At 42.4% G+C, this 20,957-nt stretch overlaps 1 protein-coding gene across 1 annotated transcript in view; it reads right to left on the bottom strand.

Moving 5' to 3' along the window:
- Positions 1-15,099, bottom strand: part of tnrc18 (trinucleotide repeat containing 18) — a 43,090-nt gene extending 27,991 nt beyond the window's left edge. Inside the window, exons 1-2 of the mRNA XM_044014846.1 lie at positions 14,934-15,099; positions 12,919-13,249 (exon numbers count right to left, since the gene is read on the bottom strand). Coding sequence (XP_043870781.1) covers positions 12,919-13,126 — 208 coding nt within the window. The 5' untranslated portion in view covers positions 13,127-13,249; positions 14,934-15,099. The remainder of the gene's footprint in view (positions 1-12,918; positions 13,250-14,933) is intronic.
- Between the last annotated feature and the right edge of the window lie 5,858 nt (positions 15,100-20,957).

Consider the following 20,957-nt stretch of genomic DNA (forward strand, 5'->3'; position numbering starts at 1 on the left):
CTCACACAGGGATAATCTACCACCCAATCTCACATATTCCCATCAACAACAATCAAAAATGGTCAGGTGTTTTTACTTTTAGAAACATTTACTTTCTCTGTGACAAAAGAGAAGCAGAAAATCGTCCTCACTGAAAGCTCAAACATGTTTTAATTCTATTAAAAATCACAACACAAACTCTTGGAATTGTACATAACATTGAACCTTAGAGGAATGTTTCTGCGTTTGTTTTCTGTCTTTAAAATGTTTAAAACCACAATGCAATAACAATATAAACATTTTTTTCTGTGATAACCTTTGTGGCCATGTCACAGCCCTACACACACACATGCACACACACACACACACACGCACGCACGCACGCACGCACGCACGTTGTGTAACATTTAGTTTGGAGAAAGATAAAAAAGAAAGAGTAGAGCTGTAATAAGTAATTTTAAGGAAATTTGTTGCTTTGAGCCATAGAGAGCTAATATTTTATCATCCCTGACTGAAAGTAGATTCCAGTTAGATCAGAAATATGTGAAGCCTGCAGCTGATAAAGTTTTCTATATGATTAAATTACACACCGTGAGGAGTGTTGGGGTAAGGCTTGAACCAAAGCTTTGGCAGATGCAGGTGAACAAGACGGTAAAAATCTGTGACTGTTCACCACACCTTTGGAACACGTGTACACCAGAACACTCTGTAAAACTGATACCAGGAACACGACCGATGGGAACACTTGAATTTAATCAGCCGATGCTTTAATTAAATTCGGATTAAAATCATTCCATCATGTGAGTGCTGGTTGGCACTAACTTTATTATGATTAAAAAAACACACACACCACTAATACAGCGGCTATGTATACAGCTAAATTTAATTTGAACAAAGACCCATACTACAAAGTGACACGTGTTTACAAAAAGCGTGTTGACGTCACGCGCCATCAAATCCACTTGACAGAGTAAATCCACATAAAAGCCATCATATCTCGAGATGATACCGCTATCGATTGTTTTTATTAGATTCAGACTGCTGCATGTGTGCACCGTTGACCATTACTAGAATCTGAACCTTTGAACCATTACTGCCTCTTTCAATCACAAGCGTCTAAGAGCTGGAAAAGGCTTCATGTTTAGCTGAGGTCCACGCACACACACACACACACACACACACACCCATTAGTGAACACACTGCACAGCCATTACCCTGATAAAACTAACCATGTGTGTAGGGGAAAGAGTGCTGTGTGTGTGTGTGTGTGTGAGGGGGAAGGGGCTCAGTGTGTGTGATTCTGCATTATTCCTGTGGGAATCTGAGAGACATGCTGTGCTTGCCGAGTTTCCTGTGCATCTAAATCAGTACATTAAAATTGCAGTCTGTCTCTATCACACAAACACACAGAGGATTTAAAAAAAGAAAAAATCAATAGAAAATGCAGCCTTCCAATTAATCACAAACAAAGGACATAATGCAGTTGCTTTGAAAAACTACTGTGGGAGTGGATCTTTCCAGACCAGGTCCCCCATTAAACAGTCCACCATCTTTGTACACGCTTGTATTTGAGTTTGTGTGTGTGTGTCTCTGCACTGCACATGTGTGTACTGAGGGCCTGTGTGTGTGTGTGTGTACACTTTGAGTGGCAGCACTGCATCGCGTTATGATCATTGACACGTGCAACAGTTCCGTGTGAGTTTGCAGCGAATGCCCTTTGAGTCAGGGACACAGGGACACAGGGACACAGCACACACACACACACACACACACACACACACACACACACACACACACACACACACACACACACACACACACAGCATTGACTTCTATTCATTTGCACAGACTACACACAAACTATAACCACTAAATTTGACCAGAACCGGTTAACGCCTGACCCTGACGTTAACCTAACAGCCTCATTAGGACCAGGTTTTGGACATAAAGTGAGACAGAGGTTCAGAGTACGGCAGAAATGATTGTGAGAGTGAGAGTGAAAAAGAGTGAAAGAGAGAGAGATCAATGTGTATGCCAGAAGAAGTCCTAAAGAGGTGACAAATACAAGTACACATATTCAGTTAGTCCACGTTTGAAAACTCTGCTTTCAAACTCTTCTCCTGTGTGAAGAGCGGCACAGCGACATGATTTTACTCTTTACTATCTATGTGTTATAATGTGGTGTAATAATCAAAAGTATTTAGACATGTTCATAGTCCTCTCCCGTTTGTGTTTGTAACAGCAAGAATGATTTAATAAGCTACTGGGCAGTTTATCCCATTAAATAAATGTAAATGTATAATTACAGTACAGACTAAGAAAAGGTTAGTCAGTTACTTGTTGTTGTTTTTACTGCCATGACGCCCTGGTCGCTTGCTATGATAGATGCAAGAAGCTTTTAACACTTAATCTTACAGTTCACTGTGGCCACACTTTTACATTTTTTTTTTAAACTGGAACCACCATCAAAAAAATGCCAGCAGTGATTTGTAGATGGATTAGTTGTAATAAATGATAACTGTCACAGCCTAGTCTCTGTGAGAAATGACCTACAGTTCCTGCCACTGCCTTTGAGGGTGGGCAAACGTTTACATTAATCTTTCTGGACAGAATCACATTCAACTCATGTGACCATGCGATTCATTGCTTAACAGCTAGCGCTGGCTTTTCCGATCTTGTGTTTATATCCCATTTGTCGCCCTGTGGAAAAATCTGCAACACCATCGTGGACCACAGCTGGCGATGGTATTTTTTATGTTCTAGACTGACATTTATCACTATAGTCAGATCTCCAAGGCTGTATAAAAGAACAAGGCCAAACAATGTACCAAACTACAATTTCATTTGGAATAATGTTTAATATGTACACATTTAATTGATTAAAATCTATATGATTTTTTATGAGAATTTGTTATTTGCCAAATTAAAATTATCCACCTCTGACTGCCTCACAATAACAGCATCTCGTGACGATTTATCTGTGTAAATGTCTTTTTTTTGTTTGTTTGTTTGTTACAAGGCCACCAAATATAGCTTGATTCACATCCAGGATCTTGTGACCTTTATTGAATGCGAGGATATAAATTAAACTATGATGAACAACCTGCCCACCCTTCACTCCAGTGTTTGCATATGTGCCAGGCCCCATGACTGCAATGTTGTTTTAACAGATCACTCTCACCTAAATTCCAGTTTTTAACAGTTACCTCATGTGTGAGGAACAAAACCATGACACAGACGTTAAAAAAAGAGAAACAGGCACCACCAGCTGTCAAGAATGCTGAAGTCCTGGTAGGATGTCAGTAGTTTCCATTCCTTCAGGCCAAACACCATGGTCTGACACACACACACACACGCGAAGAAGCCCCACTAGGGGACGGATCAATCTCTGCCATCACAACCGCCTGAAGGTCTTTTATCCATGTGTGCATGCACCTTCAACATACACTTCATGCCAGCGACCAGGAAACAAGCACAATCCTAAATTCCAATTTCCCCTTCCTGAACAGTGCAGCGGAGGGAAAAGAGGGAGGAGGAGAACGAGGGAAAACATTTGCACTCCTTGTTCCAGAAACAACATCCAAATGGTAGCTGAGAGGGAAATGTTTCTTTAAATGTTTTGAAACAACCCTTTCATTACCTCCCCCTCCTTTTTTTTTCCTCTGCCCTTTCCTCCCCACCCCCCCTCCACTTTACAACTCCATCCCACTTTCCCACCCATGACACACACACACAGGAGTTGGCTCCCACTTCACAAGACTGTTAGTTTGCCATATTGGGATAAGCGAGTTGCCAAGAAACACACTCTGACTCCCAACATGTCCCGAGCCTCCATTTTCAGAAACGCATCGCAATATCAGAGAGGAGGACGAGGCCTGCTGAAGATGAATTCTGACAGAAACAAAACACACACATGCACACACACAGTGAAAATCAGTGAACTCAAACTCAAGATCAAGAGTTGATCAACAATCGATCCAAGACTGACATGAAACAACACTGGATTCTAAAACTGGAACAAAACAAAAGCTGGAAACATACAAGACAAAAAAAACCCTAGTATGTATAAAACACACACACACACACACACACACACAGATACACACTCCGAAACCCATCTGTTACCCATCAGTGGTACTTGAAGCATGGTTAGCTTCTCTCTATTGATTTCTGGGTTTTATTCTCTGCAAGGAAAACATTCAAACAGTAAAGCTCTGCTGTGTTATCCATCTCTGCCACAGTGACACTGGTAACGATAAACCCTGACTGTAAAACAGTTCCTCGGAAAAACACAGAGGTGGGAGGGGTGACGACTGTCCGTAAGGATACTCCATCCCACTCTGTGTGTGTGTGTGTGTGTGTGTGCTCATTCAGGCTGTGAGCATGGTGTTGATGTTAATGATTTCAAAATGCACATGTCTCGTTTCCCTGTGTTATGAGTTGTTAGAGGAAACCATTTTGTATGTGAACTGGAGCTGAACACGAGCGGTTAGTCAAGTTCTCCTCCGCTCGATGACAAGTTCAAGTTTCGACACGTCGGCTTTTCGCCTCGCCAGACTAACTGCAATATCAGACGGACCTTTATTCTTGTAGTGCTGGCTGGTTGATTAATGAAGACGTTGCAGAAAACGTTTAAAAAGGAAATACATAATTGACAGCCGTGTTTGCTGTTGCTGATGTTATGACTGTCTCTGTGTGTGTGTGTGTGTTTATAATGCATCATTCATCTGAAAACAGGCTCTGAAAAGCCCTACTATCAGACCTGAGGGAGCATTTGTGTGTAAACACCAGCAGAGCAAACGGCCAAATTACTTTTTTATTAATGTACGTTATGAGCTTTTGTGTTTTAGGTCATACTCCCACCTGTTTGCAGTCACCTTGCTTTACTAGCACAACGCTGCCGTTGCCTCCATCTGTCTTGGTAACCTATCACTTCCTGTGTGCAGCTCGGAAATGTGGCCGGGCAACACGAGATCTAAACGCCACTATATTGAGAAACTCGGAGAGAGTCGTGTGAAGCTGATAGACGTCACGTTTGGACTCATTTGACAGCTTTCAATTAATTTAGCTGACTTTTTTTTTGTTTATAATGCACTATTATATGTATGTATGTATGTACGTATGTGTGTACATAAATATATATACACACATATATACACACACACACATATATACACACATACATATATACATACATATACTCACACACACACATATATATATACACACACACATACATATATACATGCATATATACATACATATATACATACATATATACACACACACACATATATAAAATATAATATTATACATGTCTTTATAAGTGTCATAACTACTATGAGTTGAGTGTTTGGTATTTACATAAATTCTCTGGAAGAAATTTTATAGGACATGTTTGTTTAAAACACTTTACGTTGAAAATAACTGTCAAAGACAAAAGGTGTGAAGGCAAATAAGTAACTGCAGAAGTCTACTTTGAATATTGCCTGGAAGTAAAACGGACAATATCCTGGGGTCAAAATATGCGCCACTTGCTCTAAATGCTGTAGGTTACTGCAACATAAAAAAGGCATCGTTTTATGTCATGAGCCCTGCTTCAGACGTTTGTTACTGCTGTATTTTCACCGTTTATAATCCAGATCACTCTCTCGCTGCCTGAGCCTGTGTGGGAGAGAACAGAACGTACAGTGGATGTGCACAAGGAATCTCACACTCGCGCACACTTTGCTGCTCCAAGTGATCTATTCATAAATGTGGTGACACTACACTGGTCGTCAGTGGTGATAATGCTTGTTGCTACAAGTGCAACAAGTCTTCATGCATGCGAGGGGTGGAAACACGAGGAGTGTTAAAAACAGGTCAAGTCAGTCGCATGCGCACACACACGGAAAAATAGTCATTGTTCAACTGCCCCACTCAGAGTTCACCTGTTGTCCTGTTTGTTATGTGTGTGTGTGTGTGCTGAAAGCTTGGAGCCCACACAAGAAGTTAACCTATACAAACACGAGTTAATGATTAGAAGAAACTATTATCCAGCTGATTGTGGTGGGCGTGTTCACCCTGAATTGGTCAGAGAGTTTTAGATCAGTCAGGTGATTTGTCAGCTACACGCAAAGAATAAAGACACTAACTGCCAAAAAAGATGACGTCCCAACTTTAAATCCAATCAAACAGAATGCTGGATTTGTGGTGGTGTAAATAAACAAATATAAGATAAGAGTATGAGGGCACCAGTGGCATTAACATCTAAAATTTAAAACTTAATATGACGTATCCTGTATCTGGTGTTTTCACTATAAAATGTACAAAATAATGGTACATTTCCCTTTCAAATGCAAATTGTTAAATGTCTCTATATCATCTGAGCAACAGTTCACAACCCAAATTATTCAGTGTGCAGTGGTATATGAAAAATGTTCAATTATTTGTTTTCCTCCAATCATTACATTTATACAGCAAATATTTATTAATTGTTAATTAACAGATGTCAGAATGTACAAATTAAAGCACTCAAATGAAGTTCAGCTATCTCACTATTAACTATTATCACACACAACCGTGAAGCCACTACATTCGTGTTTTATGACTAGTGGCTTTCTTACAGTTGGACAAAAGTCACTAACACACACACACATGTGAAGACACCAGTTGTTATTTTGACACACACACACACACAGATTCCAACAAATGTGAGCAGAGCTACAACAAGCATGTCCACACACACACTCTTGCAGCGTCACACACCCACTGAATGATATGCACAGTTGCCTGGTCACAGATGCAATGAAACACACACACACACACACACACACACACACACACACACACACACACACACACACACACACACACACACACACACACACACACACACACACACACGCTTTGAAGAACCTACAGAAATGTGCCAGCTGCTAGTTACACCTTTAACACAGGGCACAAACTTGTGCGATGCAATGTTCATCAGTCTGTGTTATTGCTCATGTCTTTCTTGCGTTTGCTTGTGCTGCAGATCACACCGAAACGTTTTTGTCACTTGGATGACAGGCCACGTCACGTCCACGTCGCAAATGTTTTATACAAGCAAGAGAAAAACTCCGAACAGTTGCATTTAAAAGAGGGGGTTTCTTCTGTTGTACAGAGGCAGGCTGGGCATGAAAAATCTGGTAAAGACCAGAAAAATTCCACTTTGCAAATTACACCACAGGTCAATCCCCACAACACACTCAAATACCACTAAAGATTTTTACCAATAGTACAGTTGAGTGCTTAAACAAACCATGACGTAAGATAACATAAGACTTGACTGACGCAGACCACGTTAAAACGCAATTTCTGCACAAATAGTTGATAAAAAAGGATTAACAATGTGTTATAATGTCTAGATATGAAATGAATTATTGATCCATATTAAATTGGTTAATTTACAGCTCAAAACTAAATAATTATAAATTAGGAAGTGATGACAAAAACACTGGATTGATGATTGACAGAATAATAGAAACAGAATCACTGCTATAAACGTTTTACAAGGAAGACATGTGGACATTTACTGATTGACTGATAGATTAAACCTGGCCTGTTGATAAATAGAGTTGCATCACTTTCGGTGACTTTTGTTGACGTGATTATTTCTGTGTTCTGACTTCATGAACAGAAAAAAACTATCATTTATCCCGTTTAACTTTTACTTCTGAAACTTTTCGTGGGCTCTTCTTTGTGTTTTTCAGTCATACTACAACCCGTTGACTAGTCTGCCTCGAGATGATATGAAGCAACATGAGAACTCAGACATCAGTGTATTAAGACGCACAGAGCGAGACGTCTGGAGCTGAGAGGCTTAATCCGGAGTGAGTGAAGTCATTTGACAATGCTTTGAATTTTCCATTTGTTGATATGCAAGAGTGATGGTTCACTACACTTTTAAAAACCACAGCACAGAAAATCAATTGTGTATATCGTTGGGACTGAGTTAATCTCTAAACTTTAAACTGAAACAGTTTTATGTATGACAGGTCTCTCTTGAAAAGGAGTCCCCCGTGTCTCAATGGCATAACCTGTATCAATAAAAGGTTAAATAAGTGTGCGGGTACATTATTAAGAAACCGTCAAACCTGCTCTTTGTGTGTCTTTCATGTCACTGCACATTTTGAAGTAGACATCTGCGTCTCGAGCTTATGTAAGAGGACACGTAGAGACTCAGCGCGCAGCCAAACAGAAGACACAGTGCAGTGTGTGACCTTTGTGTGTTGGAGGGTGTTGTTAGAGTTAAAAGAGGTTTCTGGCAGAGAGCAACCTAGCTAACGCTTAAGGTATTTCAACATGCCACAGCATGCACATGCACACACACAGCTGTCAAACATAAGAGTGACAGACGTGTGTGTGCATTGTAAGTGTGCGTTTGTGTGAATGACTGTGTCATTTATCTGCCTCTGACAGGTTTATTGCAGGAGACCAGTAGTGGCTTCAGCTTTCTCTTAAAGGAGACCGTCTTCTCGACTGAAAGATTCAATTAATCCGAGAGGGGACGCGTCCCAGTCACATCTCTCGCAACATGCACGCGCACGCACACACAAACGAGTCTGTGCCTTGAATGGATATAAACACACTCGCCACATTAATTTAAACATAAACAGACACACTAACCAAGTAGCATGGAAGACAAATTGGTATTGGGCAAGACAAGCCCAGCCTGCCACACATGCTGCATGAATTATACTTGCACTAATGTGCCTGTGTGTGCGCGTGTGTGCGCGTGTGTGTGTATATGTGTGTACGTTTTGTTACACTTGAAGGGCTACCACATTTATCTAACCATGTATGAATGTATTGTGGTCAGGATAAACCTCTTCCTTTCTCTCTGCAGAGACTCCCAGGGGGAAACCCCCGACTCCAACTGCACTAAGCACAATCACATGGTCCTATTCCCCCACATACACGAGAACCCAATCCTCTCAATACAGACACAAACAACAAACTCAGCTCTTATCGTCTGAAAAACAAAACCCTGCTTTTCACCTTAGGGACTGCGTCCATTTATTTCTCCTTTTCCATTTGTCTTGAGTGGTTTTCATCTCTATCTATTGACTTCTCTTTGGTGCACTCGCCACAACAACTAGATTTCCCTCTACATCTTACTCCCGTCTTTTGCTACCAAACACCAAAGTGTGTGTGTTTGCGAGAAAGACTCAAAACAGTGGAAAACTTGCTGACTCGGCTGCAAAGTCTCACAGATGAGGGGCACCGGCCTGAGAGTCATCTTTGCCTCATTAGGTGTACACTCGTTCCTGTATTCCTCTACTTGTATACAATTGTCATCCACCTCACCATCTAATGAATAGAATACATCTGTGATTCAACCTACAGCCAGCTTGAGTGTGTGACCTGACAATTCTTCTGCTTTGAGCACCGGGGGGGAAAAAAACTGCCAGTGCACAGGAACTTATGTGCTTTGTGTTCCTTGCAGCCGCCACGGCAACATTACTTTGATTAAAGCAATAAATAGTTATGAGCCAAAATAATTCAAGGAAAAATATGTCACCCACAGCTTGATTGACTGAGTGAGATCAGTGCATTTACATAACATTTAAAAAAAATTAATTATTGTGTTAGTCCGACTGAAAACAGACTCCCAAGTTGGACTAACAGCTAGAGAATGTGATCGGGAGTTGAGCTACTACTACTGCAGGTCTATGTTCAGTCAGCACATGTTCCACAGTCCTGCCACAGGATTTAACCTCTAATAATGATGATAATAATAATAATATTATTATTATATTAAAGAAAGAATAGAAAAGGCTGGAAATAGAAGGCAACAGCAGGAAAGTAGTGAAATCCAGGCTGAATCCAGACTGAATTCATAAACCTTCAGATTAAATAATTGAATATTTTAGAGTTAATGGATGGCAGTGGGACTCAGAATGACGCTCGACATGTTAACAACTAACTGCCAGATGAAGTTGTTTTGGTCTATGACACAATAGGTCAACTCCTATACCCAATACTAACAAGCTGAACGGGTGACATCGCTACCTCACAAAGTGGATGCAGACACACTGGATTTAATGTATCCATATATCCACTAGTGCTTGTATACTGGTTCAAGGAAAGCAGTTCAATTGTATGGTGTAGTTGAGCTTTACGTGCGCAAAAAGGATATCTGGCAGCAAAATTGTCACTTTGATTTTAAAAATATTATCCTTGTTTCCTACAAACACAAACGTGTGCAAACGCGTCACCCTTTAATAGAGATGGTATAGTATTGAAAATGAATAGCATCTGTGGCCCCATCTCCTCGTCCTACCTCTGCTGCATTTGGATACAAGCGGGAGGGAAGAGGACAGATGGCCTCAATCTGGTGATGGAGGCACCAGCAGACCTCCAGTAAACAGAGGACCATTTACAGCCATTTTACATCTTTTAACGGTGAATGAGATTTTATCGTGTATAAATATAAATAACCTCTGTGAATAATAGGCAAGGATGGGCCGCGGAGGTAGGAAACAGTGTTTGGGTGTCTTAACGTGGTACCTTTTTGTTGCAGAGTGTACATACTGCACAAATGTCAACAATCTATTTGCAGCTTTCACAATGCATTTAAAACAAAACGTAATTTCGTCTCTCCCACGCTCACATCTGCCAATCTGGAGGTGTGGAAATATGGGAGACACTTCACTTTGTTAAGTCAGGTGGAAATCCTATTAAAACTCAACTAAAAAAGAAAATCAGGGAGGCTCCTGGGAAATAAGAGTGTGTTGGCAGCTATTAACAGTTAACCCTGCTATCAAGAGCTCAGCCAAACACAACAGTGGAAACAATGTCATGATTTTTTTTTTTTGCATTTCTTTACATGTAAACAAGAGCAGAAGCAGGGCGGTCTTGGCTCCTCTGATTGCACCCTGGCTTCCATGAGAGCAGGATTCACGCTGCTTATTGCAATTAAATGGGGACCTTGTGAACATTTGCAGTTACTGGGTAATTATCACATAACATGGCTGTATGAGTGTTACTACAAGGAGGGGACCGAGATCTCAGTGGGGTTTGGTAAATGTAATGTGTGGGGATTTGATATTGAGGGGCACCATAAAGCTAAATGACCCGTGTCGTACAGTGAGTGTGTGTGTGTGTGTAGGGGAGATGAGAGTCCGTGAGTGAGAAGGTCAGTGAGTGGGCAGAATAAAATGCATCCCCTTTTAAAGGAGTGTTTAAACTGCCAATCTGGGTTGGAACAGTGGCTGGGTCAATTCCTCTCCACCAGCTCCCCCGGCAACACGTCAAGTTGTTCCACACAGGCTCATCCACACACACGCACACGCGCGCACACACACACACACACACACAGTTTTCAGCTCGTTTCAGTCAGAGCCACGGGAGGGAAAACAGAGGAACATCATTCCAGCAAAAATACACTACTGCTGCTGCAAAGACATCTGAACCAACTAATGGTGTTTGCACAGTACACAGTAAACCCACACATCTGATGGTCTCACCTTCAACACTATTCTGCAGGTACAAAATCAGATTGACTCGCTGTAACAACCTGACGCACCTCTTCCCTGCTACATCCATCTGTCATAGTAGCGCTCCCTGCTGCGAGTTGATTTCATCTCTGACAGCATTTCATGTGCGTGTGTACGTCGAGGGTGTAGGCTCTGTCAGCATGTGTCAAATTAACACTTTGTCATCACAGCTCTGCCTCACTTTATAGACCGATTGCACCTAAATGACAAGTAATGCATTGAACCCACTCTTAGCAACGGCACTGAAGGAACACGCAGCCGATCCCTGGGATACAGAGAAACTAGTTTAATTGATGTCTCCTGCAGCTACACAACTTCAGGGAGATGAGTAGCTTGTCAGTGTTTGTCAGACTTTCCAAAAGACTTGAAGCAATGGAAAAAAAAATACACACACAGCATCTTTGAACCTTGACACAAGTCCCCTCTGGCTGACCACAAAACTGTATGCAAACATTCATGGTTATCTTTTCTTTCTTTGCATAATGTTATTTCAAGGTTTCCATTACTAATAGCGGGAACAGAGATCACTGTGCAGGCAGTAATGTAGATGGAAAATCACCAGCTCAGCAGGGAATAACATATACTGTAGATGATCTACTGACTGCAGAGGGGGTAACGCTGCCAGAACCAGCACACAGAGGTACAGAGTGATGTAAACAAACACATGGGAATTAGCTTTAAGCAGCCAATGTGTTGTTAATGCCACACCTTTTTCTTTAATGACATAATAATCTATTTACACCCCAGCTATATCCACACACAAACACAATCTGTCACACTGATTCCCTGATCCACTTGGAGAAGCAGTGGGAACGTCTACCTGAATTTATACAAAATATGCAAGAGGGGAAAAAAAAGAAAAGGAGAAGAAAAAAAGCAGCCCTTTTCCAACTGTTCCAGAAACCTCATCCAAACAAACACTTGAGCAAATTACACCAACAGGCTATGATTTGGTCTGTCATCCTTCGATAAAAGGTCACAACATCACCACCTCCCCCACTCCGCACACACACACACAAACCCAGCATCTGCTCCAGTGCACAGCAGTGACGGCGTAATGGTCCACACATGCAATCCAAAACCATTGCACCCTGACCTGCACAGTACTGCCGCAGCAACATCCACACCACAGCGCAACCAAGCGATGTGTGTGCGCGTGTGTGCGCGCGTGTGAAAGTCATTTTCCACTGAAGTCCATTTCTAACGCCGAGCATCTTTACAGTGAAGCCATACTTTCACATCTGAAACTTGTCAGCGACCACTCCTCCCTGTGCATCCAACACACATTTCCCCACACATCCACATCGAAACGATGACCGCACAACTGAGCGCATTTTTTGCGCAGCCTTATTATGGTAGTGCACAATAATCGTATGGTTGTGTTTGGGGCGAAGACAAACTGACATGTCATACTCACTGTGGTGTGGATGTAGGTTAATGGCCGATGGCAGGAATTTTCCAGAGTGAAGAGGCGGCGGGTGAGTAGCGCCCAAATGACCGGGAGAGGGAGGGATCCTCCCGGCTGCCGCTGCTGCTCCGAGTCGGTGAGACTCCATTGCGAGCCCCGCCAACAACGGAGGCGGCAGATGGACGGATCTGGGAGGTCCGAAATCTCTGCCATCCATTATCCACAGAGGGGAAAGTTGTAAAAAGAAATTTGCCCCCTATTCCGAAAAAAATCCAGGCTATAATAATAGTGTCTCTAGTTTTCCTGGCGATTCGGGCTCCTTCTCAGCCATCCTGCTGACCTACAAAGCACAAGGAAAAAAACACTTGATACACAGTAAAAAAAAAAAAAAGAAGCGCAGATTGAGGAAAACTGTTATGAACTGACAGTTTTAGGATTTCTCTCTTTTTTCTGTCCAGGCGGCCCGTGTACGCGCAATGACGCAGTTTGGAAAACCACTTCAAAAACTAAACGCTGACCATTGGTTGGTCGACATTACGAGCATATGAGTTGCTCTTGTTGTATTATAACTGCGGGTCGTGACACGGCTTTTACTTATATCCACAATATCATGGTGTAATCGCTGTGCCTCTCCACTCCTCCTCCTCCACACCGACTGCACAACGCGCGGACAGCCGCTGCGGAGCTCCGATCCACGGGGGAAACAACCAGGAGAGAGGCGGGCAGGCAGGCTGCTCAGCCTCGGTTAGGAAAACAAGCCGCGATCATGCCATGTAAACCCGCACAGGTCACATTTAAAATCACCATTTTGTTTCTTTTCTCGATAAACCAGCTGTTATTTTTAACTACAACAGTAAAAGCAGTGAGCTGCAGGCTGCGGGGCCGAGGCTCCGTGTAAACCAATACACCATAAATACTGGAGGCGCATCAAATATAAATTTCAAACGGGTTAAAAATAAATAAGGTTGCAAAAAACATGCACCATTAATCAGCGAGGGTTAGCGGTGTTTTGTTGCGCACAGATGCGATTTTAGTGCGGGGCAATACTTCGCAAATGGACATGGACACGGGTGCTGCCCAGGGACACACACGAAAACCAAAGCCGTAAACACTTTAGACTCCACACACTTTTAAAAACTAAAGCTTCATTATTTATAACCACATTCAGACGCTTCACTGTGTCGAGTTTAACATAAAAATACTATATTTTACATCGTCAATATACGAATCAGGTCCGGTTCAATGAAAGAAATGTTAAAAGGTGCATTTTTTGTGTTTGTTAAAAGAACAGCTGATGTAACAACAATCTTCAAAGACACGCAAAAGTATGTCGCGTTTTATATAAAAATAAAGTTTGTGAAAAGGACAACAACAAGCAACTGCGACTTTATCCGCAGTCAACGCGGACACAGCGACTCACCACACACAGCACAAGTCTGCTGTTTTTCACACGTTTGAGGCAACATTTTTAAATTAATTCCACTTAAAAACAGTCAAAGGTAGCGAGGATTTTACGTGTAAAAGCAGAGGAAACACATTACAGCAGTGACTCGTGGTATTTCAGGCGGGCGGGACCTGAAGAAAGACTCGCTCAGAAATCACATTAAGGATTTCTCTTTTTTATCGTTTTTATCTTTTATAAAAAACACCCTGGTGTCGCCTGGAATGGCCGTGGAGGACAGTGTGGAGCCAGGCTACAGGCTGTGCTCCTCCACGCGGCTCAGCAGCTCCGCGTTTCAGCCACGTTTCAAACTTTTCACGCTTCCATAAACGACACGCAAAAAAACTTTCTAAAGAGGAAACGTCTCTCGCGAGTGGGGTTTTCTTTTCGTTTTCCACAGCGACAAAAAACGGCTTCACAAAAAAAGACTATAATGTAGCTCCCGAAGCTCCGCGCCCTTTTTACGTAAATCTATAACGCAAATAATGTTTTTTAAGCCCGACTTCTCTGCTACTTTAGGTGGAAGGAGGAAAAAAAGCAAACAAGAAACACAGGAAAAAAACACGGCATGTCGAGCGCTTACTTGTGTGGAGAAAAATGAGCTAAAACGCAAACACTTCAAAATGCGTGCAGGTTGCTGGGAGAAGTGGAGTAGTCCATTTCAGGCTGGTCCGGAGGTAAACTGGGGGGTGAAGTCAGGGGGAGAGAAAAACCCCCGCCGCGTCTGTAAACTCCTCAGCAATGAAACACAGCATTGTTGTGTAAGCCCCGCCCCTCTCTTTCACAAGCACCCAACCCCAGACCCGCCCACCCAGCTGCGCTCTCATTGGCTGAAGCGAGTGTCAATCAAACTCCCCCCACTGGGTAAAACACACACACACACACACTGGCCGCTCGCCAGAACTATAAAACCAATTATGGAGCAAGGAGGTTGAGCCGTTTCAAGGTCCCCTCTTCCTTCAAGACTGAGTGATCAAAACAAGCACTGTTTTTTCTGTGTGTGTGATGGTAGTGTGTGGTGGTGATGGGGGGCAGTTTCAAGACGACCTCCACCCCTCTGCACCGCCCAACAACCAACACCATCATCACTGCCACCCTCACATTTCCACACTGATTACGAGACGCCCAATCATTGAAAAACCGAAAGTGTGTGTGTTTTTACTGGGAGATAGATAGATAGATAGATAGATAGATAGATAGATAGATAGATAGATAGATAGATAGATGTGTTCTTCAGAGTTGAATTTTGTACCCACAGTATCTATGATTTATAAATATTTTCACTATAGAAATCAAAATGAAAATGAGAGACAATCTCTCTTTTTTTTTCTTTTTTTTCATCAAGTCCCAGCTAATAATTCTAAAATAATTATAGATTTTAGGTTGGGAGCCCACAGTTGGGGTCTTGTTTTTTTGGCACGCTTGCAGACATAGGATAATGGGCCAATTATAATTTTAATGACATAATTATAGGCAACCGTAGGCAAGTGAGAAAATGAAACCTGTCACAATTTAAAGCACAGACTGGCTCACAACTTTGGCTTTGAAAGCTTGTAGATGAGCTTTCTCTGACAGCAAATAATGTGTCGTTTGTATATTAGATGGTTTTTATTATTGTGTGATAGAGCAGAGCGGGCTACATTTAAGGCCCAGTGTGTAACATGGAGAAGAGTTTATCGGCAGAAATTGCATAATACCACCATAATGAGGCAGACCATGGCCAAGAGGAAAGGAATTGGGCTCATTACTGGAAGGTTCAATCCCAGCCAGGACAGGCTAAGGGCTGGGGTGCCCCTGAGCAAGGCAACCAATCCCCCATTACTGGTGTGTGTGCAAAAATGATCCCATTTAAATAAAATAAAGTTTTATTACAGCCATCAAAGATCTGCGACAAGCTCAGGACCAGTAAATTGTCCCCAGGCAAACAAATAAAGTATTTTGAATCTTCGGGAGTACAGACAGAGACAAGCTGGAGAAGCTTGTTCCACATAGACACACATATTTTGATATTATTAACGTATTATTATTTATTTGTAACTATAATGGTCTATTCCCTTTTTCCCTCTGTGCACTATTTTTATTTATTTTTTTTATCTTAATCATATTTGTGAAATGTATTGTGCAAAATTAATAAAATCACAGACATTTTGTCATTGTAATCACCTTCAGTCATCGACACAATATTTACCGCCCGGCTTCCGTATGCAAATGTCACAGAGTGACTGTAGGTGGAGACACCAGACGTGCTGCTTAATCTGGAATGAAACACACCGGATTTGCATTATGCGAGGCCAGCGCTCACTTTAGTGTTATTATGCTAAAACTCGGGGAGGGAGGGGTTGACCTTTGGTGTGAACTGGGGCTCTCAAGTGACCTCTGTGTTGGTTTTTTTCCCCCTCGTGCACACACGCAGTGCAGTTTGACTTTGGTGGTTTGGTTTGGTTTTTATGATCCATGACTGTCCTGTGAAGTAAACCGCCCTGTGTTACATAGTTGCAAAAAATGTTGATAAAAAAAAATCTGAGGCGGTTTTAAGCTGCCCATGACACACACACACACACACACACACACGCCTCCTTCTCTCCGTCTCCTCCTTCTCCTGACTGTCGGTTTCAAGGCGGCCCTCCTCATGAAGGGGAAAGGAAGAGTAAACTGCTGAAGGAGAGGAGAAGGAGCAGGAGAAGCTCCTGTGAGGAGCAGAAGTGGAGAGGTGACGACATTCTCAGTGTTTTACGTATTATTATTTTTTTTCTGGACAACTTAACTTAACCTGCCTGGGGTAAAGAAGAGGCCGCTCAGCGACAGTTCATCGCCCCGCTGCTCGCTCACCTCGCGACGGCTGTCTCCACCGACGGGACGGGGGGAAAGCAGGCGGGGATCAGAGTGTTGTGTCCCGGCACAGCCGAGCCCGTGCGCGTCGGCCTTTGTTCTCCAAACCGACCCCAACTGGGAATTGAGACAATGCGCGCAGATTAAGGCTCTATTGTTGCTCGCCTTTTTCCACCCACTATGAGACAGGTTTCATCTTTTCCGTTGTTGTTTTTCCCGTGTTAAATACCGCGGTGCTGGTGGGGGGTTATCTCCACTCTGAGGTGGGTTTATCATTAAAGCTGAGTCACTGGAGGAAAAATATCCAATTGCTATTGTTCGCACAGATATTTACATATGACTTATGACAGGAGATTTAGCATTAATGCATGACAATTAAAATATCAACCATTCTATTCCATTCTATGACTCGATAATATGAATTGTTTCCTGGGTAGTATATTTATTTTTGCATCGCACATTGATACTTAAAATAAATCTGTTGTGTCTAAATTGTTTAAAAACTAGTAATTGATCAGTTCACTCAGCTGATTCCTTCATTTATGCATGTGCTGAATGCAGCACACTTTAACATGAACTTAAGTTTAATGAAATATGTATTAGTGCCAAATTATTATAAACTCTAAGTGTGTTTTGTCACAAGCTGTATCTGGAAAATAAAACTCTATGAAACCTTTTTTTTTTAACTTTTTTTATATCAAAATATATTTATTTTTGCCAAATTCATCAGCTGTTTTGCCAAAAAGGGAACCCATTGGAGACTAATTCAGAATTCCTCACTGCAGTGTCCACACAGAGAAGAGCAGCCGCTTTATTATGGTAGGAACAATGTGTGGTTAATGTGTAGGGCTCTCACCTCTGTCACTGGATTGTAATAATAGATCTGATTGCTTTGTGTTTATTTCAAGGTTAAAGCTTTTTTACAGTGACACTTTAGTGCAGGAGCAGATGTGACAGTATTGTTTTTATAGCCTATATACACCAACAGGAGGATGGACCAACATAAAGATTCCTCCCTGCAATGGAAAAGTACTGAAAACCATGATTTATAAACACAGAAATGCTGCTGAGTCAATATAATACTAAGACCAGTTTATTTTAGTCCACCCACATTTTTTTTTTTCAAATTGCACAATGAGATAATTTGTTATCCCTGACTTTTTTATCTTTGTCTGAACACCATATCCCACATCAGCCTCCAGCCATGTGGCTGCACAAAATATCATTGCCGGGGCTTGTGTTCATTCTGTCCTATCAGCGGCAGGATCGGGTTAGGATCAGGTAAAATGATTTGATTTGGCGGCCAGACTATCTGATTTTCCCCCGGGCATGTGGCTGCATCAAGCCACAGGGGACAGAGCTCAGAGAGACAGCATTGATTAATTCAGGTGAGGGGTGGGGGGGTCGGGGGGGGTGAGTGGAGTGGGGTTTCACGCTTCCCTAGAAAAGAAATACATAAATAAATACATAAAGATGTCCCCCTGCATAAGCACCCGTCTCTCTGTAGCACAGCTCACCTCCTCGCTCTGAGGGCGCTAATAAGGCCTGGATGCATGACTATTACAGCCATTTTCAACAATATTCCATAAATGACAAATGAGAAACGGCCATAAGTAACAAGGGTCCACACACACACACACACACATATACTGACAGAGAGAGAGAGAGAGTGCCTGCATGCCCACGGGGCTAAATCATTCATCATACCTTGTCTCATGCTCCACATAAGCTCTGCATTGTTGTGGAAGTGACTGCTGCTGCACTGCACCAACACCCATAACATGATTGTGACGACAGCTAATTGCTGTGTCATGTTGTCTGTTGGACTGAGACAAACATGAGAAACATCAGTTACACAATGCAAAGCATTTCACCCATATATATGTATATATATATATACATATATATATATATATATATATATATATATATATATATATATATATATATATATATATATATATACACCACACTCTCTCTCACTCACACACACACCAAACCCCCACTTGCACGGGGCATGCACATACACACATGCACACACACAGCCCTCATGGGGTACCTGCCAATCATCACACAGTGCCTTGCAGCAGCAGGAGGAGGAGAGGAGAGGAGAGTGGCTGTTTGGAGCTTTCTGCTGGAGGACAAACAGCCGACCATAGAGGCTCACACCACCCTCAGTCATACAGCTGGACGTGAAGCAGTCAGATGACATGGATGCACAAAGAGAATTGTTGTCAGATGGTTCACACATGATTATTACATCTGTCGTCGTCAACACTCCCGTGATTGTAGAACCGGGTGATGTCGTTTAACTCTGGCATTATCTCGGCGCAATGAGGAATTGGCAATAACAGATGCCAACATAACGTATTTAAACATGTTTCCCTGACATTACACACAGAAGCGTATTGTTTGAAGAGTCCTGATCCACCACACATGTAACACTACAGCCATAGAAACAACATAATAACTGAGTTGACCCAATTTTTTTTGCCACATAAAACAAGGAAATATGAAAGACACAGTATCAATTTGACTCAAATCTACACAGGCATGTTTATACACAGAAAATGTAACCAAGATAAGGATGCACATGCAGGGCAACCAAAAAAGATTCCCATCTGCCACTGCCTCAAACCACGATGGGGGATGGTGCGGGCTTGGGGGCCGTGGACTGTGTGCATGGTGCATGCACAGTCGACGGGAGTGTATTTTTGGTGTCCCAGTGTGTGAGTGTGTGCAGGCAGGAGTAGCAGCACTCTGAGAAATCATGGGGTTTTCCTTGAGCCTTCGCCACAACCTAAAGGAAATGTTGACGCAACAGACGCATGTCATGCTGAGCAAAAAAGTGCAGTGGTGATGTGTCAGGGCCACTGAAACCTCAAGAACCACTCAGTAGATCCTTGTGTGGGCCTCCACCCTGCTTTGCTCTCCACTTTGAGCACAGATGTTGCTTTAAACTGAAAAATATCTAGCATCTATATATCATAGCTATCAAAGGTCCACGATACTGCATTCCATTCCCTTTAAGAGCAGCTGCTCAAAGCCAAAACGTTAAAGGGCTGTTTCACACATTTTTTTCCCCCACTTGTTAAAGTGAAGAATAAACTTTAAAGTCATTGTATGATGCAGCTGTGTTTGTGTCAGAGTTGGATTACATTTGCCCAGAAACACAAGAGCAGTGTAGGGCTTTTATTTTCTTTGAAGGAAGTGACTTTGATGTCGACTTTGTTTGAATAAGATAACACAAATATCTCTGGATATATACATATATATATTTATTTAAAACTGAATGCAAATCACTCTGAATCCTGCGAAAGGATGAGCTACTGTATTTGAATATGATCTATTATTCTCTGCTGGCCTCCTTCTGTCAGCTTTAGTAGCCCTCTCTTTTGCCTTTCACCTACTTTATCTGCCAAAGCAGACCTCGTGCAGCCCAGCAGCCCCATCTGTTGGAGGGAGATGAGAACCACAGGGTAGATCAGTGTCAGGAGCAGTGGAGCTGCTGCTGTGAAGCTGCTCTTGCTTGTAAATGGAGGAACTCGGTGTGAGCCTCGCTCTCTGACAAAGTGGTCTCTCCCGCTGTGTCCTCTTTCAGGGGAGGACGCTGTTGTAGACTTTTTTCCCCCGAAACTGAGTTGCTGGAGTGAATCATTCACAAGCACTGGCAGCACTCACACCTGTGCAGACACACAGACACATGCACGATAACCTCATCAAGCACACACACACACACACGCCAAGCAGTGTGTCTCTGGCAGTGGGTGTTTTGCTG

Source organism: Solea senegalensis, unplaced genomic scaffold (genome assembly GCF_019176455.1).
Source record: "Solea senegalensis isolate Sse05_10M unplaced genomic scaffold, IFAPA_SoseM_1 scf7180000012513, whole genome shotgun sequence".
NCBI lineage: Eukaryota > Metazoa > Chordata > Actinopteri > Pleuronectiformes > Soleidae > Solea > Solea senegalensis.